The 14248-nt window shown below is 37.6% G+C and overlaps 1 protein-coding gene across 1 annotated transcript; it reads right to left on the bottom strand.

The window, feature by feature from the left end:
• Positions 1-1924: 1924 nt before the first annotated feature.
• On the bottom strand, positions 1925-9319 carry prdx6 (peroxiredoxin 6). Its single transcript, XM_038309062.1, has 5 exons — positions 9124-9319; positions 7468-7624; positions 6409-6552; positions 2196-2342; positions 1925-2085 (listed from the first exon to the last, which is right to left on the bottom strand). Exons 1-5 carry the CDS (start codon positions 9213-9215, stop codon positions 1960-1962), a joined length of 666 nt encoding a protein of 221 aa, XP_038164990.1. The 5' UTR covers positions 9216-9319; the 3' UTR covers positions 1925-1959.
• Between the last annotated feature and the right edge of the window lie 4929 nt (positions 9320-14248).

The raw sequence follows: 14248 nt of genomic DNA, 5'->3' as shown, positions 1-14248 counted from the left end.
GTTTGTTTTCAAATGGTTTGCTGCTTGCTTTTTTGGACCTTTCTGCACATGCACAGCTAAATGGACTGATCCAATTTGGGGCTGAGACTCACTTAAAATTATAAGCATTTTGATGGCATTTAAACGAGTTTTATCAAAAACATAATGTGCACAAATAAGTATTAACCATACATTTAAAAAAGTGTTTTATGGGGCCACCAGGAATTTGGGGCCGTCGTCTCCAAAGACTCCAGTAGCAGAAAAAAGTCGCTAGATTTGGCACTAGGAGGTTTTTTTAAATCAAAGTGCTAGAGGGGTCTGAAAAGTGGCTAAATATAGCGACTAAAGCGCTAAGTTGGCAACACTGCTCTTTGCGTCGTTTGTTGCAAAGATTTTGATTAAAAACATAATCAATGTGCACAAAGAAGGATTAGTTGTATTAACCATAAATGTAAACAGAGTTTTACGGGCCCTCCAGGAACTTGGGGCCCTAGGAAACTGCCTAGTATTGCCTAATGATAAATCCATGGTTCTATTCCATATCCATTTGAGGTTTAGGTTGATTTTTAAAAAATTATTTCAGCTTAGCTAAATCTCTTACTTATGCTAGTTATTCTTAAGGGTTACAATTATGCTTTGATTAATGATACTTACAATAAAAATCTTTTCTTTCATCCAGAAACCTTAGTGGAACCATTGTTTTTTTTCCCCACTTTAAGTTCACCTAAATTAGAATCTTTCTGCATAAAATTTATTAACGCCATAAAAGTTTTCATTTTTTTTATACTCACTCTTCCTGAAATTTAAACACTTCTTTAGACACAGACTTAAATGAGGAAATATGCATAAGAAGGATCATGTGAAATGTCATTAACAGCATATTTAGTTTAAACAAAACTAATGTTTAGTCTTTTTCCCCCCATTGTATTTATTGCAGAGTCATAAAACAAACCTTAAAAAAAAAACTATTCCTTGCTAAAATGCATTTCCTACAATAAAAACACGAGCAACATTTTCCTCCTCATGTCAGCATTTTGAAGTTCTTACAGAACCCTGGAGGGCTGCAGCAACAGATAAAAACTCTAAACCAGGGATGGGTAACTCCTGCTGCCAGGTGCACACCCCTTTTTCCAGGAATCTGATGTTTTGTGGTCGTTCTCATTTCCTTTAAATGTTGCCTGCATCCAAGTTTGTGTGAAACATTGTGGCTGCATACCGACCTGCATGCATATAAAAACAATTGGTCATCACTCAGCACAAAACATGGAAATATAAGCTCCATGTTTCAGGTGCGCAACAGAAGGCATTTCGTGTAAAACACAAAACAGTCAAACTCTTTGAGGATTTTTAGGAAGATGCAACTTTCATTTGGGTGCAAGAGACTGGATGCAGAGACCCAGAGATTTTAATAAGTTCACTGAGGTCTGGTTTATCCAGAACTTTATGTCAATGTGAACTTTTAAGAGCCATTCATTTCATTGAGCTGTGCTGCATCCAAAACATGCAGAGCAGATCTTAAGGACCAGGGAGGGAGATCCCTGCAGCTATTTAAAGACCTATTTTTGGAGGGCCGAGAACAAAGGTTACAAAGCAAACTATTCCTCACATCTGATGGTTTCTATCAAGTATTTCAATTACGCCTAAATACATTTGATTATTTCTTAAATAATAAGATGTGGCTTCAACTCTAAATAGGAACCTCCGTTTCTAAAAAGTTTTTATTTAATAATATCTGGTTGATGCTTTTGCTTATAATTGTTTTTTGAGTAAGCGATAAGGTGTACGATTAACGCCATCTAGTGGAAGAGCAAAGTACAGCAGCGACCGGATAAAAGTTAGTTAAAAGCTGGAGGCTGACATCTACTGCTTGGTCATATCTTCCACACTTCCACATCCAGAATTAATCACAGATTTGTATAAAAAAAAGCAAGCAATAAAGAAACAGTTTGTTTTAATAATTTTATTTTTATTTCTTCGTCCTCAGATCTGAGTGGTGCGCAGGTATTTCTTCCCAGAAGGCAACTCTTTGGTTGCTACTCCTTTGGGGAAGAGAGCGGTAGCCTCAGAATCTGGGAGTGAAGGAATGACCATGACTTTGTCACCAGGCTGAAAGTGAATAAAAAACATAAATTTATAATATATTTTAAACGAGTTGGTTTCCATCCAGACAGTTAACAAAAAAGCTTGGCTCTCTATCCGTAATCTGGACTTCCTACCTTCCAGTCGACGGGTGTGGCCACCTTCTTCTGTGCAGTCAGCTGCAGAGAGTCGATAACTCTGAGGATCTCATCAAAGTTCCTCCCTGTGGTGGCCGGGTAAAGGATGGACAGCTTCAGCTTCTTGTCTGGGCCGATCACGAACACCTGATAGGCGACACAGGTTAAATATTAGTGAACAAGTCCAGGGATGGAACCACGATGCTGGCTTCATCATCACGGCTGAGTTCAAGATTTTCTGGTATCTTGAAGCTTAGAAATCAAGACTGAAGAAGGAGCGCAGTTTGTGAGCATCTGTCTTTTTGACTCCCGTCAGACAGGAAAATAACTCAACAGTCTAAAGGCTGATTAATACAGCTCTATTCTAGATGATAAGGGAGGCTTTTAGTACAAATGCTGCATTCAAACAGCAGGAAGGAACCTCTCTTCCAGCAGCTGATGCATCATTAGCAAACATTTAGCTTGATGCTTGACTTCAGGAGCTGGCATATACCGTCAGCCTGGCCCACGAAAAACTGCATCACTCACATCGTCATAGTGATACAAAGGATCTTCTCATTGATCTAATTATAATAAAAAAAATTATTTAGCTTCATATCAAGTCAAGTTAGCTTTTATTGTCACTTTCTTCATATGTATAAGACATACCATGGAAATGAAATTATGTTTACTCTCTACAATATACAAGAAATATACAAGACTGACATTTAAAAACTGACATAAAGTGCGGGACATGACAGGTAACAGTGGTAAGATAAATATAAATATGAAGTATAGACATTTACAATAAAAAGCAATAAATATCAATTTAGAAGAAACAAGTGGATGCCAGATGTGTAGGACATTAAACAGGAGAAAAGAAATAAAGAATAGTAAAATATTGGCATGTCAAAAACAAGGAGGAGGAAAAATAAATTAAAAACTAATTTTCTCATAAATTTCTCATTTTACTCCCTTGATGAGATGAATGGAGCCTGGTTGCGATTGCTTGTTTGGAAAGAAAACCTGCAGCCACACGGCCCTTTCTGGAACCAGTTTGACACCCCTGGTCTAGAACATATTTTGATTTCAAGTTCTTTTATTGTGATGTTTTGTGTAAATTCTTTTTTCCTCTTAATTAAATCAGGTCTTCAATTAAAGGCCTCATCGATGCCTCCAAACCAGCTGATTGGCTGCTGGGTGGAGAGTTTTCTAGGATTCAAATCAATTTTGAAAATTTGCCTGACAGGTACGTTACCGTGACGACTAGGGGTATAAATCACACCCATCATGGCGATTCGATTCAGTATCGATTTCCTGACCCAACGATTGGATTATTTTCGATACTCAAGAATACACCACGATGCGATTTGATTCAATTAATTGCTTCATTTTTTTTAACACCTTTCAGGCTAGACAGTGTTTTAAATTTGAAATAAATCAATAAATGCTGTAATATCGTTATGCATTTTTTTGAAAAACAACAGCAAATAACAAAAGTAGAAAATATGCACTCCACCTATTCCTATTAAAACCTCATTCACTGAAAAATAATAATGCCCCTGCGTTATAGATTCTGAAAGGCTTTGCATCAAAAAATACTGCACAAAATCAGTGCAATGAGTGCAATGCAATACCTCGGCTCCAGACGTCCCCGCCCCCTCCACAGACGCTCTGCTGCACCTCTCCCAAATTGTAGCTGACCGCAGACAGGAGGCCGGCTTGGTTTGTTTTTATGACCGAAATTGTGGAAAACAACTTATGAAGTTTGACCCGCTAGAAGAGCGAGGTGCGCGAGAACGCTGGGACCCTTTTTCCAGCTGGATCTCCGCTCTTTTTGGCCCTCATGTCCCTCCGTCATCGGACTAAACTCGCCCCCACTTCCTCGCCGCCTCGGCCGTATCTAGACCCACAGCGTGTAGCACAGACCACGCTTCAATACTGAGCATAAATCAAAAATGTCTGCATCAAGCTCACTGCAACACACTGCTGTAAGAGTATAACCAGGAAGCGAGGTAGGAGGGCAAAATAGGTTTAGCGCCACCGCAGCACGGGAGGAGAATTACACCCAGGAGCAAATGGATAAAAATAGACCGGAGGAAAAAAAAAAAAAAAACCTGAATCGATTCTCTTGCGGACGTATCGATGCATCGGATCGTCGCTGTTGGATCGATGCATCGATACAAAACGATTATTTCTTTACACCCCTAATGACGACTGAACTCGCTAATAAATCCAGCTTCCTGATAGAGGCGGCCACTGTAATGATATCTTTACCCAACAATCATTTTTTAAAGCTTATAAAGAAATAATAATTTAAATAAATAGTGAAATCTGTTTGACTACTGACCTGGTTATAAAGCTGACAAAACGATCAGATTTCTGTAAAGCTTTTTTGTTTACAGCCTGCAGCACTTTGGCCCTGCAGAGGATGTCATATTCTTTAATATAGTCGGACAGAACAAGAAGGAATTGTAAAATATTCTCCATCTATAAAAAAGTTCAAAGTACATTCTGGTTGTTGCTTATGGCCGAAACAAGTCGATGTTTATAGATATGATGCATTAAAATGAAAAAAAAAAAAAAAAAGGCAACCAAAGAATTTTAAACACAAATCAAAAGGTAAAAATTTTAATTGATAATTAGGTCTGATTAGTAGTGATGGATCCAGCAACACCGATGCGTCAGTGCACGCATCGAGTCCATAGATCAAAACACTATCGGTGCGCGTGTCGTTTCAACAGTCATGTGACCGATCCAGGAGTTGTTTCTGACTGAAGACTAACTAAAGTGTGTTTAAAATCATATCTGTCAACATGATGCATCTGCTAAAATAAAAGATTCATATTTTGCAGTTTATCATAAAAATTATCAAGAATTTTGGAGCAGCCCAAAAGGAAGATTCAGACGTTGCATTTTTATTTTTGTTTATTATTATTAAAAATTCAATCTTAGTTTACCATTTTACTGTGCTTATTGTTGTAAAATTCAGATTTTAAATCCTAGTCCACAAGCATCCTCATTCACATTTACCATAAATTATTTATTGGCTGCATCTAAAGTATCAAAGATATTTTCAATTTAAACACAGATATGAAATAATACAATATAACCTACAATAACTTAAATGATATCGTTGTACTAGGTCATCAAATCCATTCAGTTTAGTCTTTCCAATAATGTCTCAAAATGTCCAGCAGGTGTCAGTATTCTGCGAGGCAGTATCGATGCAGTTTCACTACAGTTTGGCAAGGTGTCAAAACGCTTCAAGATGCCTCATTAACATCACTACTGATGAGTGATTGAAACTGCTGCACCGTGGGTAGCACTGCTGCCTTGCTGCAAGAAGGTTTCAGGTTCTATTCCCATCCTGGGGTCTTTCTGCATGGAGTTTGCATGTTCTCCCCAAGCATGCGTGGGTTCTCTCTGGGTACTCCGGCTTCCTCCCACAGTCAAAAAACATGACTGTTAGGTAAAATGGCTTCTCTAAAATTCTGCTTAGGTGTAAGTGTGTGTGAATGATTGTATGTCCTGTTTCTGTTTGCGTTGCCCTGTGATGGACTGGCGACCCGTCCAGGGTGTACCCCGCCTCTCACCTGTAGACTGCTGGAGATAGGCACCAGCACCCCTCGCAGCCCGAGCACGGACAAACGTTACAGAAAAGGGATGGACGGATGGATAAATTAATTACATGCTCCTGCAGCAGTGTGTCGCAGGTATGAAGATGATATTTTTGATTTATGCCTTATATTGAAGCGTGTTCTGCTCTGCTGTTATTCAACACAAGAGGGCCAAATAGGAACTAGCTGTGGGTCTAGATACAGCCGAGGCGGTGAGGAAGTGAGGGACAGTTTGTGCGACAACGGAGGAACATGAGGGCCAAAAAGAGGGGGAAAAATTCTCCCAGCGTTCTCGCGCACCTCGCTCTTCTAGCTGGTCCAACTTCATTAGTTTATCTCATAATGGCGGTCATAGAAACAAAACAAGCCAGTTAGGTAAAGAACAGGAAATACACAGTTTAGAGCGGATGCAGAATAGACCAATCAGAGGCCTCCTTTCTCTCCTCCCTGCGGTACTGTCTGTTGTCACCTTCAATTTTAGGGAGGTGCACCAGTGTCTGCAGAAGGGGAGGGGGTACATATCTGTGTGAACTGCGCCACACATGCAGACGACCTGGTTTCTGAGCGTAAACAGAGCTTTAGTGATTGAAAGTGAGCAGAATGGTTTTTCTTACGCAGCGAGCAGTCAGGGGTTGTCCAGCTTTGTTCCTCTCGTCAGGATCCAGCATGCCCAGCTGGACGGCAAGCTCTCGCTTCTCATCAGCGATGATGGGGTACGGCAGAGAGCTGTCGCCCTCGTTGGCATACGCCATCACATCCTGCAGAGAAAAAGTATATAACTTAGGCCAGAACATTATTATTATTAGGAGCTTTAGCTGTGAAATCAAAAATTAAATGCTTTTTATTTTCTACTGGAGGTTTCTTCCTGTTAAAAGGGAGTTTTTCCTCTCCACTGTCGCTACAAGCATGCTTAGTGTGAGGGATTGCATTTGAGTCAATGAGTCGATGCAATCAACTGGTTTTCCTTAGACAGAAAACTTTGAATCAATTAGACTGGATGATCTGGTGAACTGGAAAGTGACCTGAGATGACATGATGTGAATTGGAGCTATAGAAATAAACTGAATAGAATTTACACTGCCTGCTATTTTATGATACATTAGTGGGGGTCATTGGTTTTATTTCAATAAGCAGAATAATGTCAGCTCAGCGGGCGGTTGGTGTTCTTTACTAGCAGACCAGCAATAAAAAGAAAACTGGATCATTTCAACATCTCTGCTGTATTTTTAGACACATGAACAGGTTCTAATGTTTAACTTCAGCAGCATTTTACTGCCGCTGAGCGACTCTTCATGGATTAAACTAAAGCCACTGCTTCTTGTTAAAGATTTCTAGAAGTAGAAAATGATGAACCTTGTTTGATTACTTACAAACCAGGAAAAGTTACATTTCCTTTAATGGTGAAACATTTCATTAAAAAAAACGTTGCTAAAAGCATAAACTAAGACTAGAGAGGCGTCTCTATGGCTGGAAAAAAAGAGAAAAATAAACTGGACTTTGACCCAACAATTAAAGTCCATGGGCCGAGGTAAACAGTCATCCTATAAATTACAACCCAGGTTCATCTTTATTCCGCCATCCCTACCCATGATGGGAACAATTTAATGCAACGACCCATTAAAAAAATGAAACCACAACCAATAACAAAGGAGCACCCTCTGCGGTTCCCTCACCTTGCTCCATTTTTTATGGTCCTCAACATTGTCTATGGACAAGGCGATCATCTTCACTCCTCGCTTCTTGAACTCATCTTTGAGCTTGGCAGCACATGCAAGCTCAGTGGTGCACACAGGGGTGAAATCTGCTGGGTGGGAGAACAGGATACCCCACCTGCAGGAAGAAAAATTATTAATTTAATTAATCAAGGATGGATAAACTTCCAGCTAAAAACATGGAAAACCCATGACTGATCAGCGCACCTCATTCAAGTCACATGTTTGATACGCTTCAGACTGAGGCACATGATTTCTCATGCTCCCACTTCCTGTGCTTACAGATTCTATTCAGTTTATTTCTATAGCACCAATTCACATCACGTCGTCTGAAGGCACTTTACAGTTCACCGGATCATCCAGTCAGATTAATTCAAAGTTTTCTATCTAACGAAAACCAGCTGATTGCATCGACTCATTGATTCTTCAGCAATCCCTCACACTAAGAATGCTTGTAGCGACAGTGGAAAGGAAAAAAACCTCCAGCAGAACCAGGCTCAGTGTGAGCGGCCATCTGCTGAGGCCGACTGGGGTTCAAGGAGACAGAAGAATAGATAGAAAAAGCAGCTGTGAGAGAGCGCATAACCTGAAGAGTTAATATCATCTACAAAAAAAGAAATGAGACCAAACAAAAGAGCATGGCAGCAATCCAAAGCAAATATATTCTTTAATAACTTGGCATCACATGCAGAAAAGGGAAGAGAAAACTGATCCCCACAGGGATCCAACAGATCACCTGATAACTGGGTGACCAAAATCAGACCACTCCCTCCACCCCATTGCCCTCTGGTTATAAAACTGTTTCAAAACAAACTCAAATGGACTTTGTTCTGGGCTATCCTGGAATTCAAGCTTGATCCTGCTTTGGCAGCAACAAACCTGACTGATGACAATCATAGCATTAAGAAAAAAGAAAGATCTAGGACGCAGCTTCAACAGACGCCTTCCTCTCCCAGTCCAGCAATTATTCCCACTGACAGAGAGAAAGAAACAAGTTATTTTCCAGTTTCCCTAGAGGGATTGTTTGCTTTTTTTCCCAAGCAAATAATTTGGACATGATGCACGTGTTCCTCTTCCTGGCAATCCACAAAATTTGAATCCAGAGGTTATTGGCAACGTGTTTTTTTCCGGTTTTGCAAGATTTTTCTCGCAAAAAAAAGTTAAGCAATAGTATTTTAAAGTACCCTAAAGTTTTAAGCACTTTTAAATGCATGAGAGAAACAACCATTGGACAAATGTAAACATTTTAGATTTGCATTTATCAGTAAAGCGTGTTTTTAAAGCCTTTTCATGAGTTATTTGCTCTAAAAAACTGATAGAACATTAGAAACATAGTCCAGAGGTAAATGGTTCAGGTATGTCCTTCTTGTGTAACAGTAACTGTTGGCGGTTTTCCATTTGGCGTAACGGTTTGGACAGAAAAATTGCATAATTAAGCCAATAATTATGCGTAAAAACTGTATTAATTGTGTTCGCATAAAATATTAGATCGCAATTATTCTGTATTTAGCGACCATATGTTGCAGTTTAAGAGAAGAACAGTCAAAGATAAAAGAGAAATTGAGAAATATGCACACACAAAAAAAAAGCTGAGGTATTGTGAGCATGCGCACTTACGAGTCGCCCAGAAAGTCGTGAAATTTGATCTTTCCAGCGGTGGTGTCCGCCTCGAAGTTTGGGAAAACGTCTCCCAGCAGGATTCCAGGCATGGTGGCTCCTAACTGCGGCTGGCAAACAGGAAGAGGGAAGGCTGGCGGACTGAGCTGGATGCAGCTGAACTGCGATGGTTCATCAGGGCCACATGAATGACAGCAGGAAAGGGGAGGGGCTAACACAACTCTTATCGGGACGCTGGCCAATCAGAGAGGAGGCGTCTTTATAAGCCTAAATTTTACTTCCTACATTTTTATTTTAATAAGTGAAGGTTTATGAAAGCACACAGATACCTCTTCTAAAAGTTAGAGGAATCGATTTAATGGACGATAAAATTCAGCAGATACGGAAGTTTCAGTGTGATTTTCTGTAATTAAAGTTTTTTTGTATAAATTGGAGGAAAGCATGGATGCATTCTGTGTTTAAAATAAAAGAAACGGTGCTTAACTTTTAAATTTTTCTAAACATTTACCCTTGCAAAAACAATTTTCTTTGTTTAAGGATCTGAATAAAAGCAAGAATATTTCACCCAAATATGAAGATTGTTTGTTTTGTTTTTTTTTTAGATTATTTTAACACAAACCTAACATTATGCATATGCTTTTTTAAATATAGCATATGTAGTTGTATTATAGTAAATATTGTTTATTTAGAATTTAAAAAGTATACTTCTGATTTCTTTTTTTTTCTTTATCCCTGTCATGTTCAGCATTATGGCAACAGAGTTGGAATGTGAGCGCCGTGCTCTGCCAAACACTTCTGCTTTGCCAAGGGAGGTTTGTCAGGATGAAGAACCTCCCTTGGTCATCTAATACTGTTTATAATTTATTTAAGATTTATTTTTATTACAGAAGTAGGATTAGTAATGTAAAACATGACAGGTGGACAGGGGAAGAGAAGGACAAACAAAAGAGCAGAAAGACAAAAAAGAAAACATACAATCAACTGCTGTATCTGTAGAAGATGAAAACTGTCTGCAAAGCCGAGGGAGAACCTGTAGGAGCTTCTGCAAACAGACATGCAATCTGGAGGGAGCAGAGAGGACCTCAGACCAGCAGCCATCCCAAAGCACAGAGTATACTTCAGATTTCTAAGTATACTTAAAGTATACTTCAAAATTAATATAAATGAGTGTATTTACCTCAAATACATCAAGTTTATTGTTTAAATTGCATGATATTAAGGATTACCTGCATGTGAAGTGTAGAAACCAGCAGAGCCTAGTTTTAATATATTAACTATTTAAACAACTGAAACCTAAAAATGTTTCATCCATGGTATACAATGTTATGGTAGCAGAGATTGATATCAAGTTTGTTGCAATTTGGTAACTTTAACATAGTAACACTGACTGGCTTAAAAGCCTTTTAAAGAGCTTTATTTTCCACATCATATGTTAAAATTACAAACTCCAGTTTATTTATGGGTAAATTATATGGTAAATGAATAGTGGGTAGAATGAAAGAAAAACTATGGTTATATTTTAATAGTTTTGCATACAAATATCTAAGAAGTGTGGATGTATTATTATACCGCTCTCATTACCAAATACCCTTAAAGGACTATAGTAAAACAGACTGCTTTCGGAAGGCATCTGCGTGTATTTTCACATCACAGACCAGGCAAGAAATCACTGATAAGAAAAGCATCTGAGAGGCTCGTCGTCACTTTGGTGAAATTGCAGAGATCATCGTCATCAGACAGAAAAGTCTGCAGAAATATCTATTATTTATTGTACTGTGGATTTAGTATTTGAAAAACATTGTGAGATACCCTTAAGAGGGTCGTGAGAAATCTGATTTTCAGTTTGTCAAACGAATTTTTGGCCTTTATGAAAAAATAGGTCAGATATTAGCCAAAAATCATATATCAGAATATATCCATCTACATCTTAAATCTTAGCTATAAGCAAGCTGATAATATCACTAACATTCTATTCATTTCTGTTTATAGTTTACATAAGCCATCGGTCAATAATAACTGTCATTGTTTACTGCTGTTCTCTCTTTGAGTAATATATAATTTCATCAAACCTTTTTTAACATCCCACAATACCAAATAATTCATTAAATTATGTATAATCAGCTTTTGACACATGTAAGGTTTGTGGCTTAAAGCCTTATTTGAAGTTAGAAGGAAAACATGCAATATAGCGATGTGAATGTATCTGAGAGTGCAGCGTACTTTGTTCAGCCTAGATTCGTACGTTTTGATATGACTTATTGTGCTTAGGTTGTAAGGGTTGCTTCTTGCAATGAACCTTTATGGTTTAACAAAAAAAAAGGTGTTGGAGACGAACCGTTGTGTTATTAAAATCAGGTCAATGCGAAAAACAGACCAAAAGAGGCCTACTTCTTCCTCTTTTTTAATATATATATATTTATATCTCTTTATCTATCTATCTATCTATCTATCTATCTATCTATCTATCTATCTATCTATCTATCTATCTATCTATCTATCTATCTATCTATCTATCTATCTATCTATCTATCTATCTATCTATCTATCTATCTATCTATCTATCTATCTATCTATCTATCTATCTATCGTGACAAGGCCCAATATACTTTCTCTAGAATGCACAACAGATTTTGCTCATTCCCTCTCATGCAAAACATGAAATAAAAATGTCTTTGGGGCTCAAACACCTTGATGACTTCCCTATAACTTTATTTAGCATGTTGCACCAAGGAAAGGATAGCCCAAATAAAAAGTTGCAATTGAAAATAGCACATGCTGGCAATGCTCCATTATCACTAAATCCCCCACTATGATGACCCTGCCAGTTTTTAACACCAAATCAGATACAAGCTCTGAAAACTCATCTAAAAATTCAGAGTAAGGACCTGGTGGACGATACAAAGCTACAAAAAGAAAAGGATTATTGGCTTTGCAATTTGGATGAGGGAACTAAGGGAAAAATGTTCAAAAGAGTTGTAATTATTAACTGCCTTTGGAGTAGTCAGTAAGTCAGACTGAAAGATTGTTGCTACTCCTTTCACCTTTGACCTTCTCCTGGTGGTGTGGTCTGTTTCTCCAAATTAAGTTCATGTTCATTTGATTGATGGTTTTAATCAGGCTATTTGGGACAGCAATACTGCAAGTAAAAAAAAAAGAATCTGGACAAGCACTCCATTTTGGAGAGCAGGATTCTCCCTGATATAGAAAGGTCATGTTGAAGCCATGAATTAAGTTGGGAATTGCATTTTGCGATTATGCTTTCAATATTCAAAGTTAAGCCTTAGTTTGTGGTTAAAATAATTCCTAAGTATTTAATTTTAGATTTAATTGGGATTTTCAATATTTCTTTTTGGGTTGTCTCATGAATGGATAATAGTTAACCTTTTTTTATTATATGGTGAGAGTCCTGATGCCTCTGAAAACAAGTAAATTATATCTATTGTTATAGGAATTTGACTGTTATTTTTAAAGAAAGGGTAGGGTCATCTACTAACTGGCTAATGGTTAATTTTGTACAAAAGATGTCTAATTTTTTAATGTGGGCACAGTTTTTAGGTAGATTGCTAACATTTTTGCAACCAAAATAAACACATATGGGAGGAATGCCAACATTAATGTTAAATCTAGCTGTCGTACCTTTAGGAAGTATTACACAATTATTGATTCACAAATTTTTCTCCAAAGCAAAAATATTTAAGTTCTGTAAACAAAAATTGTGCTCTACATAATCAAATATTTTATAAAAATCTAAGAAAAGAATAAAACCATCATCATTAATCAAGTCTTTATATTAGATTAAATCCATTACTAGTCTAATATTGTTGTGGATCGTTGCTTTTAAGAAGCCAGACTGATTCTGCAACAATATTTGAGATTCCAGTTTATAAAGGCGCATGGTAAATAAGTAGGTTAGCAGTTTATAATAGAGTTATAAGTGGGATAGGTCTTCTAGTCTCAACGAGTCTTGGCTCTTTATCTGGTTTGGGGATTAAATAACACCTTGTCTCTTTGTACGGGGTATGTTATGGTCACAGATTTGTTTAAAGTCATCTTTCATTTTGGGAATACATTCTTCAATCTGGCATTAAAGACGAGACATTTTGGTTCAGAAAATGAAGGGTCAAAAGTTGGAGAAATACTGATTCTCTTGGCGTTTAAAAAAACAACACAAAACAGCGTAGGAAGACCTCGTTCATTTATTCATTTTACAAATTAGTAAAAAGAGCAACAGAATGTTAAAACATTGACACGATTATATGAGCTGTTTTTACCATGAAATATTCAGGAGTGCCGTGAAAATGGTCAGATCTGCCTCTCTGGCTGCAATGCACGCTCCCGACACAGGGGGAACAGATTTTCACAGGGAAACAGAATTTCACACAACACCCGTAATTGTTTAGTGAGTTGACCTGAGGCTTCTTAGGACTAAAGAGAAAATGTGACAGTGGCGTTGGACATATGCAGTGGGGATTGTTTTACTCCAAAGATCTGAATGGGTGTGAACATACGACAGAGTATTAGGTTTAGGCTAGAGATTTGTATATTTTTTTATTTTGAGAATAAAACCTTCATATTGTGAGAATAAAGTCCTCATATTGCAAAAATAAGGTTGTATTTTATGCCAACTCTTACAAGAAGCACTTTCTTCCCTAAAATGAGGAATGTGGAGCATCATGTGAAGTTATACTTTGGTTTTACAAATAAGGAAATCTTTTAGCACAGCAGCATCATAATGGGAAGGGTGTCAAAGCAGACTCAGGTTGCTGTTTGGTTATGCTGGTCAGTATGATGGCTTCATTCTCGGTACTTTTCAACATTATTCTCATAATATTAAGACTTTATTCTCGTAATGTCGCAACTTTATTTGTTTAATAGTTTTATGACTTTATTCCTGTAATGCTATGATTTTATTCTTGAAATAAAAATCTCTAGCCTGGCCCCTATACTCTGTTATTTGTATCTGGGCTCTAATCATAATGGTGATCGGAAAAAAATCACCTCATTCAGAAAGAAATTTATTTCCAAATTCAGATTCATGTTTATTGTAAAATATTTCAAACTGTGGTAGAAAACCTTAGAAAGTGAGCAGTGAGCTTTAGAACTCGCTCCTTTGCCTTATTAAATG

Source organism: Cyprinodon tularosa, unplaced genomic scaffold, assembly GCF_016077235.1.
Source record: "Cyprinodon tularosa strain WSP-4 unplaced genomic scaffold, ASM1607723v1 ctg656, whole genome shotgun sequence".
Taxonomy (NCBI): domain Eukaryota; kingdom Metazoa; phylum Chordata; class Actinopteri; order Cyprinodontiformes; family Cyprinodontidae; genus Cyprinodon; species Cyprinodon tularosa.
This window is presented reverse-complemented; position numbering and strand designations above follow the sequence as displayed.